A 20058-nucleotide genomic window follows, 5' to 3' on the forward strand; every position below is an offset into this window, starting at 1 on the left:
AATTCCTATTTGCCTATATTTGGCTGTGTTGGCTAAAACATTTGTTCTTGAATGAAATTGTCCAGCCTTGTACCTCTACTCCTATAGGTTTTATTATTATTGTTGCTTCAGAATTTATATAGCACCCTATCCCAGGATGCTTTGCAGCAATTTACATATACAGGGTTTCAAAAATCCACTCACCCGCGTTCCCGGGGCAAATGGATTTTCTGGATGGGTGAGGTATAGTCATCTCCAGCCCCTGCACAGGTCACAGGAGGGAAGAGGTGGCATCTTTGACCCTAACATAGGCTGAAGGGGTGAGAAGAGAGTGAAAGATGGGGGGCGGGGAGAAGAGAGAGGGGGATGCAAGAGGTGAGGGGGGAGGCTAAAGGAAGAGAGAGGACTGCCCTCAGGTGGGATTGGGTGATGAGTGGGGGGGAGGGCTGCATGGAGATGTAGTGAGGAGCTGCATTCACCAGGAAAGAAACGCACTTGCCTCTCCCCTCTCAAAACAAATTATTGGGGTCAAGAAGTGGGAGTACGTGGCAAGTGTATTTCATCCCTGCTGAATAATTTTCTAATGCTTTGTTAATGCAGGTGCAATGAGTCCTTGGCCCAAAGAACTAAGTGCAATGTAAGTGGAAGATAAAATGATTTGCTTTAATGAGTGTCGGTGGCAGAGACAGGATTTGAACCTTGGTCTCCTTGTAACCATTGAACTATCCACTTGCTTGAAGTCAGAAGGCCTCTATCCTCACCTGGTAATGTTCCAGAATGTGACAGCTTTCTATTCCTTACGTCGTCATTTTTTTTGGAAGCCTGTCATAATGCAGGAGATGCAACAGGCTTGGGAAGCATTTATCATCTCTTTGGCATTTATACAACTTCAATGCAGAAAGTAAAATTAGTCCTAACATCCTGATCCCTTACCATTTTGCAATATCTAAATTTTTCTTAGATTGAACAAATACAAAAATATTACATTAAATGCCCAGAAAATTTAGGGGAAAAAATCTGTATAGTTGCACCCAGCAAGAAAAGTAAATCTGAAAGGTTTATTCCTTGTATTGCAGAGTGATTCAATAATTAGCATTTGGAGTTGCCAGGCACGTAATTCCAGGATCTGCTACTCAGTTCAACTGGTGCTGGCAGCACAACTGTGTTTCCCTGTGAGGAAGTAAGAGGACAGGATACTCTAATGGGAGCTGTATTATACATAGTAACATAATGACAGCAGACGAAAACCAAATGGTCTATCCAGTTTGCCCAGCAATTTGCTTATGGTGGTAACTGTCGTGTCTTGCAGAAATATTACACCACCCCTTTTTCATCCTCAAGCCTTTAGGGATCCCTTACTGTACATATAAAGAGCAAGCTTCAGGCCAAATTTTAAAAGTGGATTTATTTACAAAAGTCCACTTTGAAAATCTACGGTGTTCGCGGAACCCTATGTGGCATATGTGCCTACAGAAAAAAAAGACAGCTTGAGGGGAGGATATGATAGAGATCTATAAAATCATACAAGGACTGAAACAGGTAAACGTGAATCAGTTATTTACTTTTTCAGATAATACAAGGACTAGATGGCAATCCATGGAGTTCACATGTAGCGCATTTAAAACAAATCGGAGAATTCTTTTTTGCTCATCGCACAATTAAGCTGTATAATTAATTGCCAGAGGATGTGGTTAAGGCAGTTAGTTTAGCTGGGTTTAAAAAAGGTTTGGATAAGTTCCTGGAGGAGAGGTCAATAAATTGCTATTAGTCAAGTTGACTTGGGAAATAACCACTGCTACTACTGGCATTAGTAGCATGAGATCATCTTAGTTTTTGGGTTCTTGCCAGGTTCTTGTAACCTGGATTGGCCTCTGTTGGAAACAGGATGCTGGGCTTGATGACCCTCGGTCTGACTCAGTATGGCAGTTTATGTTCTTGTGTACACATTTATGCATGCACTTTTGAAAATCAAAACTAGGAGCGTAAATGATTTTCCTGTCCCAACTGCACCCCAGGGTCACCTCTTGTAAGTGCACATAAATTCATTTCTGCGTCTACTTTTATGCACATAGAAGATCATTTTTAAACAACTGCATGTGGCAGCGGCATATACTTGTGGAGTTTTACCATAGTATATTATAAGCCACCCGTATCTTTACCCTGCAACATATGCACGTATGTAAGCTTACATGCAAATGAATACACACACTGCATTAAAAGTGCTTACTTTTTCTACTTAATTTAAAAAGTGTACATGTGAAAGTAAAGTGGGACTTACTTGCAGAAATCAGTGTATTTAAAAAAAATTGCATGCATAAGTGAAAGTACCAGTGAAACTCCACCAGTTTGCCCAGTCCTTCTCCAGGTCATTGAGACCCTCCTGATTCTTCAGCCCGAACTCCCCCCTAGTACTCTCGGACTTCCGACCCCACCAATAGCACATAATAAAGAAGTCAATTAGCAGGCATGAAATGATGCAAGTAAATAGGTAAATCTACCCACGTTAGTGTCTTTTCAAATAGCAATTCATATTTATTTATACATTTTTATATACCGACATTAGATCAGTGATGTCACATCAGTTTACAAATAACGGAAATGAAATAAGTGGGGGGGGGGGGGGAATTGTGCTTATTCTTAGGGCTCCTACTCAGAGCAACCGTAGACTTCCCCCTTTTTACATGCACACAAGTTTGAGGTTTATAAAATTGCATCTGCACGAGTAAATCCTAAGCCCCCAGGGCAAGTTTCTGAAAACCCATTTATGCACATCCAGTCCTGTTTTACGCATATAAATGTTTTTGAAAACCAGGCCCATAGTGTGTATATGAGGATTTACACACCCACACACATACACACACACTATACACATACACACACACTATACACACACACACACACACACACACTATACACACACACACACACACACACACACACTATACACACACACACACACTATACACACACACACACACACACACACTATACACACTATATACACACACACACACACACACTATACACATAATTGTATTGGGCAACCTGTTAGAGTTCAGGAGTATCTTTTGCATTTCCTCACCAATGTGTGAATTAATTGGTCGCTTTGACTAAAAGTGTGCGTTTTGTTCCAAGATGCATGGACTTTAAGCCACATTGAGAAGAGGCGTAGTGAGGGCAGGAAGTAATGCTGGCGAGGGTTTTGAAAATGCTGTGTGTGGTGTGTCCCACACAAATGCGCCGGTACTTTGTGCCTGCCGGCCCCGTATGTTCACTTTGAGAATTGTTGCAGAGTTTATCCCAATGTGAATAGTTGGAAACTTCCCCGACACCTCCCCCATGCTGGTCTGGAGATGACTGTGGAGCAGTGCCCTCCCCAGGGATGGTTTCCTGGAGAGCTCTCTGTGATATGTATTTGAGAGTCAGGCGAGGGGTGATTGGTGAAAAGCAGTAGCCGTCCATAGCTTAGTGGAAGAATAGCTTCATTAATTCCTGCTCTATGCCTTTTCCATGTATTATCACACAGAAAATTATTTCTCTGTGTGTGTGGAGATTTGGCACAAAGCTAGGTTTTCTGTATTTATTTGACTCTGCTTAGCTGTGAAGCAGGGAGGGTTTGCTGTTGGTGATTTATCATGGGAGCTCATGACTTTGGGACCAATTACATTTATTGCTAGAGTTCCATTAGTTTGTAATGTTTGTTTTAATTTTGGACGTGTTTTCCATAACTGTTTGATATTGTAAACCGCTTTGACAACTTTCATTGATTAGCAATCGATCATGTTTAATAGTAATAATAAAAGCCATATCTCACCTATAGCAAACAGGTGAAAACCAAAGAAAAAAAAAGTATACTTTTCTTCAAATTTGAGAGGCAGGAGTCCTGTCGTGAAAAGATTTCAGTTTAAATTTTAATTCATCAGGAGAAGAAAGGTAATTGAGTCAATTTTTTTAAATATATATTTTCAATAATATCATCTACAAGCTTGATGGCAAAAACTAAATATTACCAAAGAATTATCTGAAAAAGAACATTCAAACAGCAAAAATATACAATTATAGCCCCTAAGAAGAGGAGAATCCAAAGTAAAGTTTCTGGAAGCTCACAAAATGTAAAAGAAAAATATTATATGAGTGGTTAACAATACCACAAATCTCAATAGCTGACATGAATCCTACCGTACCGACAAACTGTGGATGAGAATGGCCCCTTAGCTCCTACTTTTTATAGTATTAACATCTTCGAAAAGGTTAAAAAAAAAATAAAAAAAGACCACATAACTAACATTATCCAATTTAAGTAAACATTTACATGGAAATTATTTTAAAAAGTAGCTCCCAATAACTCATCTCTTATAGCACAAATGTCTTTCCGTGATCCTGAGTAGCCTTACATAAGCCCAGAAAAATACACTTTTAGAATTGAAATGCAGAAAAAGGTCTCCGTGTTTGGCCTAAACTCTTAGAGATACCAGCCTGGCATTTCTGAAGTCCTCATATGCAATATCAACTATCTAGGGTCTCCACAAACAAAATGCCTGAGGTTTTTGATTCAACCGTTTGATTCAGATACATCTTTTACCAATTGATAAGACTATGGCTAAAACAATATATGGTACATGTCCATTACAAGAGATTTGTCTAAATGACCTGACATAAGAACAAGCAGGAGACCTTTCACCTGAAGCTGATCCTGAAGTTGGGCTATGTTTTTCCAACTTGTTGGACTTTGGAGCATTCCCATAAACTAGAGGTTCTCAATCTAGGCCTCAAGACACGTGCAACCAGTCTGATTTTCAGTATATCCACAATGAATATGCATGAAATAGATTTACATGCATTGCCTCCGCTATATAGGTCAACCAAAACAAATGCCCATGGTCTCTTTAAAAAAAAAAAAAAATTCTGATTCCCTTTTGGCTTATTCGGTTAGTCCCATTAAAGTCTACGAGGGAAGCAAAGCAATGATTTTTTTGGACTTGAAGTCACAGAGCAGAGCCAGCTGGTGATGAAACAAGGAATGAGCAACATTTTTTCATCCAGCCTATCTCAGCTGGCAGCTGCATTCTCGCAGCTCCTATGCTTCCACAAGAGAACTTTGATCTTCCCAAATGGCCCTCATGCACTCCCCTCCTCTGGCATCTGCTAGACTAGCTTGATTATACTTTGTGTATTCAGCTGCTGTGCCCCTAAACTTTGGAACAAGATACTACTACCCCTAAGCCTTGAAACACGTTACCTTACCTTCCGGAAGAAACTCAAGGCTTGGCTATTTGGCCTGACTGTCCCCTAGATTCCACAACTTCCCTTTTCCATCATTTGTTTTCTTATTTAATGATTCCTACTCCCACTAGATTAGGTGCCCGTCTTATTTTAATGTGTCTGCACCCTTGTACCTATCCTTATCCCTGTTCTTCAGTCTGTCAAATAGACTTGTGATTTACCACATCTTCTGATTCAGCCCAGATGATCATATCAATCTATCTTTCATCTCTAATCATATTGGTGGATATACCCACCTTAGTGTTCAATGTACCTATGCTGAATGTGAACTGTATTATGGTTGTACTTAATAAATTATTTGCAATCTACCTTGAGGCTATTTTAGGAAAACATGGACTATCAAATGTTTATAAATACAATTTTCTTTCAGGTAAAAGTGAAACTAAGCACTGAACTTTTTTTTTCCAGTCATTCCTCTGTTGAATCTCAAAGAGCAAGAGCAAAGATTCTGAAGCTCCTTGTTTCAAAACTTAGAATGAAAGAAAAAAATTAGAAAAAGGATAATTTAGAGGAGAAAGACAAGTGTGTTTTGGGTGCTACCTAGTATTAGGAAAAAGTATGTAATCCTGTGAGATTGTGTATACCATCAGGGTGACATTACCACTACTGTTTGTGAGTGGTGGACCTTGAACATATGACCCCCCCTTGAGTTCTAGTCATGTACTCAAAGTTAGCCATAAGATTGCTACTGTGGTCTTCTGGGTAACTTGTTGGGGGATGGCCATGCCTTTGGAAGTTCCCAATTGGACCAGCACTGGGTGTGTCCTCAGATCAAGGGCTGGATATAAGGAGCCCTCGTTTGACAAAGCTTTGCTGGTGCAACAGTCTCCTGAGGTCTTCTCTTGTGGGAATTCTTTTAAAAGCACATTTTCAGTAACTTTTGTAAATTAAAATATTTTGTTTAGAAAGTGCGTGTTTGTCCAAGTCGATATTAAACTCCTTCTGCCATGCATCTACCAAAGCTAGCAAAATTAGATAAATCTACAAGTCATTAAGAAATCTGTGAAAGTATGAAATTTGAGTCATTATTAGATTTAAGTCTATTAATAAATGAATAAAATGTTGATGAATGTCTTAGAAATGTAAAGACTAATTTGACGATATTTATTTATTTTTTATTTATATTTTGCTTTTCAGATATAAAAAAAAAGTCTTCCCTTTTAAATCCCAAATCAGAAAGACAAAAATCAAATGATTGCACATTGATCTTAACCTATTTATTAAACTTTATATGTTTTCTAGAAGTTTAATGATTGAATAAAAGTATTTCCAGTGCAGTATTCGATGGTTGCCATGTGCACTTAAAGGTGAATTTTAAAAGCCCGGCATGCACCAAAATCTAGAGATGAGAATGCGTCTGGCACTTGCGCGTGTCCACCCAGTTTTATAAGATGCCGGGATCTGCGCACAAGTGCACATCTCGCATCGTCCAAAAGGGGCGATGGGCATGGGCATTCCGGAGCATGGGCATTCCGGAGCAGGGCATGGGCATTCCGGAGCAGGGCCAAGAGATGGGCGCGCAAGTACCTACTTGTCTTGGGTGTTCATGCACCCAGGTCCAGTGCCGCATAACTTTATCTCTGCTACGGAGGAGGTTTAAGTCTTAAAACTATTTCCAGGCATCTGTGAGGGGTTTAAGGGATTTGGGGTAATTAGGGGAGTTCAGGCTAAAGCACCGGGGGGGGGGGGGGGGTGTGTTTGGACGAATTGTGAAACTGATCATGGCAAGGACGCACACCTTTTATAAAATTCCTTCGCTTACGCAGCTTAACTGCTGGGCGTACACAAGCTTAAAATCAATTGCACATATACGTGCGCCTAAACTATTTTATAACGTGCGCATATGTGCATGCACGTTATAAAATTGCTGCGTCTCTGGGCGTGCACCAACACACATGCATATATGTGCACCTTTTTGAATGTTACCATTCTTCTGTATATAGTTGGAATATATACATTGCTAAAATATATATAATTGCATGTCCTGAGTGAAAACAAAATTCCCTTTTACAAACTAGCTATCTTTTGACATCATGTGAACAATGTAAGCAGTAAAAATTGCTTGCTTTTTTTTTTTTTTGTAGGGCCACTATGACCCAACTAAAACGAAAGTGCTTCATCTAAGTCTGAATCCTGCAAACCTCGCAAGGCAGAATCGCAAAGAGGAGCAGCAGCAGCAGCAAAAGGAATGTGAGAGGCTTCGAGAACTTGTCAGGCTTCTGGAAGGAGGAAATTCTGTCCCTGAAAAACTGGAGATAGCAGGAAGCATACAGACCTCCCAAGAAATTGCAGGTAAGCCATAGTGGACGGGCAGGTGGCATTTCTATTCACTGAGCTTTTAAAACATTAGGAGCTTTGAACCACTGTTACATACAAGAAATGAAAACATGGCTGTTCCAAAATGCATACAAGTCAACACAAACTGATTAAATGATTTACTTTCTCACCGTAACTCTCTTCCCATTTTCCCCCTAATACCCTCTTCTCTTCCCCTAATACCCTCCCAAGCTACCACCCGAATACTCTGCCCATTGCCTGGTAACTGATAATGGTGTATGTTATTGATGTACTCAGTGTTCTCTAATACTTATGAATGTTAATGTCATGAACCGTAGTGAACTAGTGATTTTCACGTGGAATGACAGTATACAAGACTTCTAAATAAAATAAATAAATATAGATGGGGGCCATGGAAATACATGATTCCTTGTTTGTCATCTATGAACCTTTCGGCAAGTGATTCAGGATTTGATTTGGTTGGATGTTTGGTGATCTCACCCAGTGGTTTGTGTAGGTCCATGACTTTTGGAGTATTTGCATGACTACTCTGACCTGAGTCTTTCCTTGCTGAGTTGTAACACAGAAAAAGTGGAAGAGCTTAGGCAGATCGTGTTTGAAAGGATCCAAATCCCATGAGAATAAGATAATTATTGCAATATTTTATCCACAAAATATGAATCATAGCATTTTGGTGCTAAACAATTTGCATTCCTCAATGATCTTCTCCAGTTTCCCGTCATGTTAATTGGATTCCATTCAGTTCCAGTTAATATGTGATAGGGTTCATCTCTTATGGTGATTTTGGAGAGCAGAGTCCAAGGCTATATTTGCTAGAGATCTTCTTTACAGGTTAGATATTTAGGCTGTTTTTCAACTTTAGCCGAGCATGGAGTGGGGTAACTTCGCAGCCTAAAAACCAATGCCATCTTTTATGTGTACTAAATGATGTTAATCACTGGGGTACCGTGAGAGCCAGGAAGTGGGCCTTTATATGCAGAAAACTTTAAATGGAGTCTTGGAGGTGCTCAGTTTAAGTGGGGCTGGTCTAGGAAAATGAAGGCGTAAGTTGGAAGGGAGAGCAACATATTGATGTTTGAGAAATCCTGCTCCACTATCATTAACCCTGGTCAAAAAAAGCATATTGATAATTGTAACATCTTGAATATATTTGTATTCTTTTCTGTGGACATGCACAAATATCTGTATGACTGCAAATACTTTATTAAGTAAATAATAAAGCTTGAAATGTTCAAAAAGATAAAGATCCACTCTAGATAGCAAACTGCCAGGTCACGAAAGTATTAAATCATATTGAATCTCTCTAGAATTACCACAATAAATTGATGGACCCAATGTTTTTGAAAATAGCCTCGTTCATTCACATTAACTTTTATGTAAATGTAGATTCTTATTGTACAAGAGACACAGCCTCAGCAAACAGAGACATATCTTTGAACAGAAAACTGAGACTGAAGCATGCTGTACCACACTCAGAATATAATATTCCATGGTCTCAAGAACAATAGTGCATGAATTTGGCACAGATGAATATGCAAACTGGATTTATGCAGCCTAATAATGAGCACTCTCTTTGAAATATAGCTATAATACATATGGCCTCAAGTCTTTTCTTTGGAAACAGTGAGAAAAATGCCAGTTGGTATCTCATTGACTCGTATGCCCACAAATCTGTTAACGATCAAGCCCTTTTGCAAGGTCTTTGAAATTCTGTGTGCGTTATAGTACTGTAAATAGCCCCTTGCACAAAAAAGCCAAGTCTTTGTGTGTGGAGAATGATGTACAGTAGGTCTCTGTGGCCCTTGTTTATAATGTTGATTCTCTTAGTTTGTTTTTGCCTTTTAACGTCTTGCTCCATTCTCGATGCTGCATTACGCAATGCTACAACCTTTCGTCTTCGGCTGACGGCCTTGGGATTTGACGTTGCTTTAGTACTCCACTCTCTAAGCAACAGGAAGAGCTTCCCTAACTGAGCTGCTTGGCAAACCCATTTCCTTCTCTTATCCACTCATACACCTAAATACTTTTCATATGCTTGAAAAAGAAGAAAATGTTTGTCCTCTATTTCCGTCAAGCAGTATTTTGCGCTCTTGAAAGTTTTCTAACTGAGCAGTTTCTGCCTGTTGGTATTACTCTGATTTTGACTTCATCTTTCTTTTTTCTTGTGATATTGTTCCAAAAAAATAAATTCTATAACAAAAAAGCAGGCAGTGTTGTTCCTAAACAGGGCCTCTACGCTGTAGCTGCAGTCTCTAGCGGCCATTTATCATAGTCGTATCAAGGGCCTCTGCAGTCTCTGGCTGCCTTTTGCTACAAATGGAAAAGAATACAAATAAAATCCCCAGACTTAGAACAAAGAAAAAAGACTGACTGATGTTTTATGAATTATTTTAGAGTGGGATATTTCATTCTAGGTTTATGTGAAGGAGAAGTTTGCTATTAGTGCTGGCAAACCAGCGGGAACTTTGGATTGTTTTTGCTGTTATGTTGGATAGCAGTTCAGCTGTGTACAGGAAAGCTAGAAAAGCATCTGAGAGAAACCAAGCATGGAAAATAACTTATCTACGCAGCAGGTACTTGATTTACTGCTAATAGCGCAATAGTATTGCATATAGGAGTGGAGGAGTAGCCTAGCGGTTAGAGCAGCGAGCTACGACCCAGGGAAACCAAGGTTCAAATTCCTCTGTCGCTCCTTGTGAACTTGGGCAAGTCACTTTACCCTCCGTTGCCTCAGGTACAAAACCTAGATTGTGAGCCCTGTGGGGATAGGGAAATACCCATAGTACCTGAATGTGAAGTGCTGAAAAGTGGAATATAAAAACATATATAATATAGAAGAACATAGTCATCCTGGCGAATGTAATGTAAGGAGCTTTTTGGCAATAGCTAAAATATCCGTTGTGTTCTCTAAGGTGTCGGGTGCTTGTCAGACTGTTCTGCTGAAACTGACTACCAGGTTTGTCTCGGCCGAGAACCATGGAGGGCTAACCTCTAGCCACTGCAGAAGGCAGTTTATGCAGAACTCTTCAAAACTCTGTGGTTTTCTTTCATGAGTTTAATCCTTTCCATCATTCTCTCACTTCTGTTCAGTCTCGCTATCACTTGCCCGAGGAGCCCCACACTGAGTGAGTGTTTTGCAAGTTTGCAGTTTATAAATGTGAACAAGTCAAGAATTCCCTTATTCCCTTAAAAGAGAGGGAGCTTCCTTCATTCCATGTTTAGCTCCGCTTATGGTAAAACTGAGGAAAGTCTTGGTTAGAAGGACATGAACCCATGAAAAGAGAGGTAAGGGTTTTGCAGTCTTTCTGTAGGGAAATGTCTAAGCAAACTCTACAAGTACAGAATCCCGTTCTTTCTTACTTTAGAAATGTATCGTTCTCATCTTCACACTATTGTAATAGTCTTCCAGCTGATGCTTGTAACTCCTCACTTCTCTGGCTTCTTCAGAATTCTGCTGCATGGATTTTTTTTTTTCTCATGTGCCTCACTACTCTCACGTTATTCTGCTCCTCCATTCCCTCCGCTGGTTCCCCGTTAAGTATCAAGCTAATTTTAAGCTGCTCATTTCATCTCAGCCTTGCTCTATACTGTTTTTCTGCTCTTTGTTACTACTCTCCGTACGGCTGTCTCCGCTCTGAGCTGTACAGTGTCCTCCACATCCTGCATACTAAACAGACTAGTTCTCACTTTGTGGCTTTCTCTTTGCTAGTGCCATTTCATTGGAATAAACTTCCTCCTGATGTACAAATAGGCTTGCTTTTTGTCAAGCTTTTGATCAAAACTGCAAACTCATTCGTGTAAACAGGCCCGTTCTCTTAATTACTTTCTTTATGGTTCATTATGGTTTCCTTAGGTACTGTATTAAATGCATATTATTCAGGGGTAACCTGCACAGAATGAGCATGGTTAATGCTAACATATCAGTGAGCAAGGGAAGACTGCATATTTTAGACAACAGCCTCGCAAAGTTTTGTGGCTGTGTAGATTATTTCAGAACTTGGTGGTAAGACATGGAAGGGGTGACTGGGTGTTGGAATTAAGTATTGGTCTTCTAAAAATCAAAGAGAGAGACGACAAGGCCTGAAACCAGCTTGCCAGCGGAGGTGGTACAGATTGGCACTAACATAATTTGGAATACTTGTTTCAGATAACAGAGGCTAAAGGTAGGAACTGGGTTGAGAAGACATGTAAAAGACATGGGAGTTAGTTGGGGAAGAGGATAGCGATGTTGGTTTATGTGAATTGATTTGCTTATCACCCAAGTAATAGTAGCCGAACCAGTGAGGAAGAACCTCAGCTGGGCAGGCTGGATGGGTCAATTGGTGTTTATCCATTGTCATTTACTATGTTGGTATATTTTATATTTCTTGTAGTAAGATGCCCTGGGTAGGTCACAAAATAAAACCCATAAATAAACTTGAAGCTCAATAAGCAAGACATTTTAGTACTTCTGTTGTTCTAGGGCAGAATGAAAAAGTAGAAAAGTTCTGCTTTTGTTGTAACAGCTCTCTTGTTTTTGGTTGATGGCTCAATATGGAGCTTTCACTCACCAAGTTCACCAGTATCTCAAGTTCTTTTTGGAAACAATAGTGCTAGGCATGTTAAAACGTCTGTGGTGTGAGAACAATAAGATATGGGCAGCCGTGCTAGAGTAGCGCCACTGAATCCCAGTCCCACAAGCACGTTTGTGATGCATGCCCTGTTGCACGCCTTAAGTATCCTCAGGTAGAGCATGGAAAAAATGCCATTTTCCCCACAGCAGTGTTTCATTTGAATCCTTAATAAAAAGGATATAGTTTTTAAACTGAGGTGTCTCATGTTTTCCTTAGTCCTGGTGCACCCAAACTTCTCAGAAATGATTTGTCAAGGCCTTTATGTGCATTATTAGCAAATGAATGCTGCATAAATCCCCATCGCCAGTGGTGCAGAACGACAGTAAGGTCAAAGGAAGGAGCCTGTGGTCAGCCAGCAAATGGCCTATCTGCTGTGAGGTAACAGCACTTTGTTGCATGGGTTATAATTAAAGCATCCCAAATACGACACTAAAAACAATGATCTATATGGTTTTCATAGTAATTGCCATTAATAAATGTTCAGAGATTGACTGACCTGCTGGCATATAGCGCACTATCCTCGCTCACAGCTCAAATTCTTTGTTACGCACTGTAATAAGGGAGCTATTACTCTGTGCACTAAAGCTCATTAAATGGACTCTATTAAAAAAAATCAAGGTTATGCTGAGCTTTAAATCGATTTGAGCATAACCACTAGAGGCTAGAATACGGCCTGGCCCGTTGCCATGGAGTTCTTTGGTCCTTTCCTCATTTGTATGGCATTAGTCTCTATTACAGTACACTGTAGTCTCAGAAAAGGACATTTTCAGCTATTAGCCCTAGTAATCTTCCAAGCTGAGCAGTAATGGGATAATATTAATGATGCAAGCGTTGCTAGAACGATTGTTCCATAAGGATTAAATTTGTTAGTTATGATGCGGCCCTCTTTAGATGGCTTTGAAAGCTGGGTTCCAAGGAGTATTCCCTTTAAGTAGTGCAGCGAGGTTAGGTTTATAGCGGGAAAAATTGGGTTGCTTTATTATATTCTGCTGTGTCAATAATAAAAGATTGCCAAAAAAAAGACAGCAATCCAAGGAAAAACCAAACCTTTAAAATATTATAGAAACATAGAAACATAGAAATGACGGCAGAAGAAGACCAAACGGCCCATCCAGTCTGCCCAGCAAGCTTCACATTTTTTCTCATACTTATCTGTTTCTCTTAGCTCTTGGTTCTATTTCCCTTCCACCCCCACCATTAATGTAGAGAGCGGTGATGGAGCTGCAACCAAGTGAAATATCTAGCTTGATTAGTTAGGGGTAGTAGGGGAAGTAACCGCCGCAATAAGCAAGCTACACCCATGCTTATCATTAAAACCCAGCCTCTAGCCTATATTAGGCACCGCTCATGTTAATTATGTTATTACCCCCATATATCTTAATCCAAGTTAATTCGACCTGTTCATTGTAAGACATTTACTTGTCATTGTTGTTATTGTTTAAAATGTAAACCGAATTGATCAATAATTTTGTTATTGGAAAGTCGGTATAGAAAAATGCTAAATAAATAAATAAATAAATGCTTATTTGTTTTACCCAGACTGTGTTATTCAGCCCTTATTGGTTGTTGTTTTTCTTCTCCCCTGCTGTTAAAGCAGAGAGCTATGCTGGATATGCATCGAAAGTGAAGTATCAGGCTTATTTGGTTTGGGGTAGTAACCGCCGTAACAAGCCAGCTACTCCCCACTTTGTGAGTGTGAATCCTTTTTTCCACATTTCCTCTTGCTGTTGAAGCTTAGAGCGATGTTGGAGTCACAGTAAGCATGTGTATGTTTATTTAATAAGGGTATTGACTCCAGGCAGTAGCCGTCATTCTGGCGAGTCACCCACTCTTCATTGGCGGCCTCTTGACTTTATGGATCCACAGTGTTTATCCCACGCCCCTTTGAAGTCCTTCACAGTTCTGGTCTTCACCACTTCCTCCGGAAGGGCATTCCAGGCATCCACCACCCTCTCCGTGAAGAAATACTTCCTGACATTGGTTCTGAATCTTCCTCCCTAGGCGTCCCTAGCGCCTCTTTTTGGACAGGAGCGGCGGCTGTCAGCGGGTTTGACAGCCGACGCTCAATTTTGCCGGCGTCTGTTCTCAAACCCACTGACAGCCACGGGTTTGGAAACCGGACACCGGCAAAATTGAGCGTCCGGTTTTCAACCCGCGAGCCGATTTAAAAAAATTTTTTTTTTTTTAATTATTTTTAACTTTTGGGACCTCTGACTTAATATGGCCATGATATTAAGTCGGAGGGTGCACAGAAAAGCAGTTTTTACTGCTTTTCTGTGCACTTTCCCGGTGCCCGGAGAAATTAGCGCTTACCTTTGGGTAGGCGCTAATTTCTGAAAGCAAAATGTGCGGCTTGGCTGCACATTTTGCTTTCTGTATCGCGCGGGAATAACTAATAGGCCCATCAACATGCATTTGCAATTTGCGGGCGCTATTAGTTTCGGGGGGGGGGGGGGGTTTGGATGCGTTTTTCGACGCGCTATTACCCCTTACTGAATAAGGGGTAAAGCTAGCGCGTCAAACATGCGTCCAAACGCAGGGTATATGTGCGCCGGAGTGCACTGTACTGTATCGGCCTGAAAATGCATTAAAGTAGGAGGTTTTTTTCATTGAGCTATACAAATACTTTACACTTTCATCATGAAAAGGCAATTATAGAAATATGCCAAGATTAAAAATACTGTAAAAAAAAAAAAAAATGTGCTTGCATAAGTCTTCCACCTTTTTTCTTAGAAAGCGCTAATTAGCTCCAACTCAAAAGATTGCCTTAAACAAGGCCCAGAGTAAGTTAAACAGAGCCCACCTGTATCCAGTCATAGTAGTTGAGCTGATTCAAATACTCCTGGATGAAGAATCAAGTTGTTTCTGTTGTATGAATTTGAAGCAGAGCTGTAAACATGCTAAGCTTGCTGAAAGAACTCTGGGATAACATTCTTCAAAGGTACAGATCTGGGGAAGTCTGTAAGGAAATTTCAATAAGTTTGAATATCCCTGGGGGTACTGTCGAGCCCATCATTGTAAAGTGAAAACAATTTAGCACCACCAAGACGTTGCCGTGATTGGATTGTCACTCCATAGTCAGTAGCCATAAATTAAGAAAACTGCTGCGGAAGGTCACTGTAATGTTTAAGATTACTTTAGCAGAACCAAAGAGATCTCTTCCTGATGCTAGGGAAAATGTTGACTGTTCAACAATTTCAAGATTACTACTCAAGCATGGCCTTTGTGGAAGGAAGTCGCTGCTGAAGAAAAGCCATATGATGTACCGCATAGCGTTTGCTGTAATCATACGGGAGAAGGTCTTGCCATCTGAGACCAAAGTGAAAACCTTTGGTCTGAATGCTAAAGTGATATTTGTGGTGTAAAACAAACCCCGCACATCACCTTCCTAACACTACCCCTACAGTAAAACAAGGTGGTGACAGTATTATGTTGTGAAGATACTTTGCATCAGTGGAGACTGGGAGGCTTGGGAAGACGAATAGAAGAAAGAACAGGCAGATCCTAGAGGAAAACCTGTTTCAGTCTGGCATAGGTCTGAGACCGGAGACAATGATCCTAAGCACAAAGCTAAAGCAATAATGGAGTGGCTCATCAAGAAGAAAGTGAATGTTTGAGTGGCCCAGTCAATATTGAATCAAATAGCAAACCTGTAGCAAGACTTGAAGGTTGATCTACAGATAATCCCCAACCAATGTGAAAGAGCTTGAGATCTTCTGCCAAGAAGAATGAGCAGAAATGGCACTATCCCACTGAGCAAAGTTGGTAGGTACTCATGGCTGCTATTACTGCAAAAGGGGCTTCCACCAAGTACTGACTCAAGGGGTGTGAAGATTTATACAACTGAGACTTTTTTTTTTGGGAGGGGGGGTCTTAATTACTTTTGGAATATTTCTATAATTATTTCATGATGAAAGTATAGAGTATGTTCTGTAGATCAGTGAAGCATGCTCCTAATCTTTTTTAGAAAGCATTATGTGAAAAATGTACAAGGGTGTGAAGACTTTTATAAGGCACTGTATATATGCTTGCAGTGACGATAGGCACCTAAATGATGTAAATTCAGTCTCTTCTGCTTCCTTTACCTGTGGTCTCCTTGGTTCTTTGCAGTATCCCTGTTATCCATTTTTAGCAACAGGACATTAGGAAGTACCTTAACATCTCTTTTCTGTCTAAAAATGAGAGGACATTGCTTCATGTTTATTTATTTAAGACATTTCTATACAGTCTTTAACAATATAAAAATTGACCAAAACGGTTTACAATGGTATTAAAATAAATCACATCATGAAAATAAGACTAAAATTTAAAATTAAAATAGACTAAACTAGGAAAATAAAATAAATATAAATAAATCAAAATAAAATACATAACAGTAGGAGAAAAATACAATTTATATGATAAGACCCTAAGCTTTCATTTAACGACTTAGTATGCCATAAACTATACTCCCTATACTTAAAGCTACTAAAAACAAGAGACAGAAGACACGAAGAAACCGAAAAACCTAAATAAAACTGACAGGTAAATAAGCATTCTCTGAAGTACTGAATTATTGACTCATAGCTGCAAATGCTTCTTTAAAAAGATGTGTTTTTAGTAATATTTTTAATTTTTTAACATCGGTGATTTGCCTTAAAACATTTGGAAGAGAGTTCCATAATATGGGCCCTGCTACGGAAAACGCCCTCTCTCTCGTGACGTTCAGTCTGGCAATTCATATTGCTGGAACCTCTAACAGAGTTTTACTCATAGATCTGAGGTTTTTCGTTGGTTTGTAGAACAGCAAGGAGGTGCACAACCAAATCGTGTCTTGATTATTTATGAGTGTATGTAGTAATGATAGTATTTTGTATTTTATTCTGTATTTAATTGGCAACCAATGTAATTTGATTAAAATGGGTGTAATATGCTTTTTGAGCCAGTGAGTACCCGTGCTGCAACATTTTGGATTAACTGTAAGGGTTTAATTATGGAATCTGTGAGGCCTAGATAAAGACCATTACAGTAGTCCAGACCGGAAAAAATCAGACTGGCGTACTGTTTGGAAATCAGATATGAATAGTTGTGGCTTTAGCGGCTTCAAAATGTGTAGTTTAAAAAATGAGTTTTTGACAATATTGGAAATATGGGGCGTTAGTGATAGGTTTGTGTCTATAAGGACCCCTAGATTCCGAGCCACTTTTTTTTTTTTTTTTTATTGACACCATTCTTATTTTTTATGTTGTCGCCATTCTTATTTAAAAGTAGTTTAAGTCCATATAACAATATCAAACAATCATATAACAGGAACAACTGGTATGAACAGAATTGTAAGTCAGACATCTAATATCTTCATCTAACCTTAATAAAGAGCATTAATTACATCATATGCCGTGTCCTGACTTTGTTGTCATGTCTTGAGTTTATACCTTTTTATCCCCTTAATACCCTTCCATCCCACCGCTCCCAATCCCCCTACCCCTTTCATAATCCCACGCACTGATTTGTGTCGTAGAAGAATAAAAAAAGAAAAAAGTAGTTTTACGTCCAGGGTATAAAACTCAGAATTAATTTAACTTAAATTGTTCTTTGAGAATCCCTTCCTTTTATTTATTTGTTATGTATTTGTGTTTAATAATTGTGAATTGTTTTAAGGTGTAATCGGCACTGAACAAATTTTTGTTTTGGAAGTTGCGGAATATAAAAATGCTCTGGGTTCTGGATGAAATATGTGATAGTCCTAGAAATATAAAAACTGACATTTATGTTTTTAATGTTGATACATAGAATAGGATGTGGAGATGAGGTTCAGTCCAGGGCTATTCAGCATTCCTTTGGTTCATGAAACCTAATAGTGGTGAATTTCTAGAAAGAATTCTGGTTGTTTGACTGAAGAACCAAATGGTTTATCTAAATTGAATTTGTACAACTCTCACTGGGGTTCTCCACGCCTTTTTCTACCACTTCTTACACAATTAATGCTGCTGTGTCAGGGTTTGGAAGTGGAGATTAACAACTGGTATTTGATTGGGTAATGTCCTAATATTAATCTAGTCTTGTTAAAGTGGTAAAATTTGTCACTGTCTAGTTGGGAAACCAAGGGAAAGTAGCGAGTTTAAATCTTTCAGCTTTGTGAACGCTTGCTCTAGGAGAGCTTTATTAATGCTGTTGTTGGATGGCATCTGGAAGAAAATCCTCTAAACATGAGACGTTGCAGAGGAAGACTATGATTGCCTGTCACTGGGGAATTCGTTTTCCCTCCTTTTTATGTATCTGTTTCTAATTAATTATTAGCATGTTTGATGTTCCTGTTTATCCCACCTCCTGGAACGACCCCAACCTGCATTTGCGTTCTTTGCTTTGTGTGCTGGTATTTTGTCTTATGTCCTACTAAAAGAGCAGACTGACTTGAATACATTTTCACTGGCCATAGATGCACCTTTGTTTGATTTATGGCCACCTCTTAGAAACTACTGTTTTTAATGCCATATGAAGCAAATTCCTCCCTTGTGGTACAAAAATGATTGCTGAACGTGGCCTTATTCTTCTTATGCTAATGAAAGTATTGGGCCTTAACCATAATCCAAGCGCAGTATATTACACTAGTGAAAGCTCCACTGCGCTGGATCTAGCTTATGTCCCCAATTGTGATTGCTGCTCTTAGCACAAACGGTCGAGGGGCACAGTAACTAAAACAGTAAAAATTCAGTACTAGCACATATCACAGAAGATGTTTCTTTTTCCATCTTGTCTGCCCAAAACAGTGGGTATAGAAGCTGTGTCTTAACTATCTTTGGATTGCAGTGTTTTGTATCTGAAAGTCATTGATTATTCTGTTTTTACAAAACTGCATTTTATATATATATATATATATATATATATACATTTGTTTTGTAGCTGTGCATACTGCTGATGTCCTCTTTGGAAATCCCAGGGATAAGCGCAGGACCTCTCATGGTTGCTCCACACATGCCTGAGAGAAGCCAGAGCTGCAGTGCGAGCTCTCGCTCTGCTTGCTTGGCTCGCACGGAACTTCTGATTCCATCTGCCTGCCGAAAGCAGTTTCCTTCAGACAGCAGGCTTTGATTTGAAATGATGTGCCATAAGGCCTCTGGTTGTATACAATTGAAAATGCACTTTCATTTATCAGCAGGAATGAGAAGAAAAGCTTGTGCTGATGTCTCAAATTTGGGCAGACACAATTTCCCTGACATTAGAAAAACAAGCCTGCCAGCATGGCAGAAGAGAGACTGTAGCAGGGGAGCATTTCCGAGCTCCACTTCACTCCTTGTCACTGCATTATTTCTGTAGGAAATCAAAGCCTCGTGTCTACCTGAATAGTTTAGGGCACTGGAATCTATTACAGAAAGTTTGTAAGGGGTGCAGAGGTTACAGAAAAAAATATGAGCAGGATCATTTTGGGGATAGTTAGTTTACCACTGCAAAAAGCTTGGACTTAAGGTTCTACGTTGGGAAAGACATTTGAGTTGCTGCTGTTCCTTCAAACTAATTTTAATCTCTTGTTGAACAAGGAGTATAAATACCCATCACATCTGAAATGACAGATATACTGAACTCTCATGTCAGGCATTTTGTTTGCAAACACTTTTTTATTCTGCTGATCTTAGGGCATCTTTCTCTCAGCAGATCATAAAATACAATCATGCAAGCCATAGTTGGCTGGTGTTGGAAACGGGACTTGGTGAACCCTCAGTTTGACCCCAAGCGTGGCAGTTCTTATGTCTTTTTGTATCATAAGATAGGATGACACGCTAAAACCAGCTGCAACAAATAAAAAGGAAAAAGTTTAATACCTGAAGGCCCCATCTAAGACCAATGCCAGAGAAATCAGAAATGTGAAAGGCCTCTTATTTCATAAGACCCAAAAGCCTGCTGGTAAAGG

At 39.6% G+C, this 20058-nt stretch overlaps 1 protein-coding gene across 5 annotated transcripts in view; it reads left to right on the plus strand.

Annotated features, from left to right (window-relative positions):
- The window catches only part of MAD1L1 (mitotic arrest deficient 1 like 1), an 841854-nt gene that overhangs the window by 381835 nt on the left and 439961 nt on the right, over window positions 1-20058 (plus strand). For all 5 annotated transcript variants that reach the window (XR_003852570.1, XR_003852571.1, XM_029576299.1 and 2 more), the window contains one exon: window positions 7347-7554. Coding sequence is in view for 3 of the 5 variants with exons in the window: in XM_029576299.1 (XP_029432159.1) it covers window positions 7347-7554 (208 nt within the window). In the remaining 2 variants the exon portion in view is untranslated. The remainder of the gene's footprint in view (window positions 1-7346; window positions 7555-20058) is intronic.

This window comes from Rhinatrema bivittatum, chromosome 14 (genome assembly GCF_901001135.1).
Source record: "Rhinatrema bivittatum chromosome 14, aRhiBiv1.1, whole genome shotgun sequence".
In the NCBI taxonomy this organism is placed as follows: Eukaryota; Metazoa; Chordata; class Amphibia; order Gymnophiona; family Rhinatrematidae; genus Rhinatrema; species Rhinatrema bivittatum.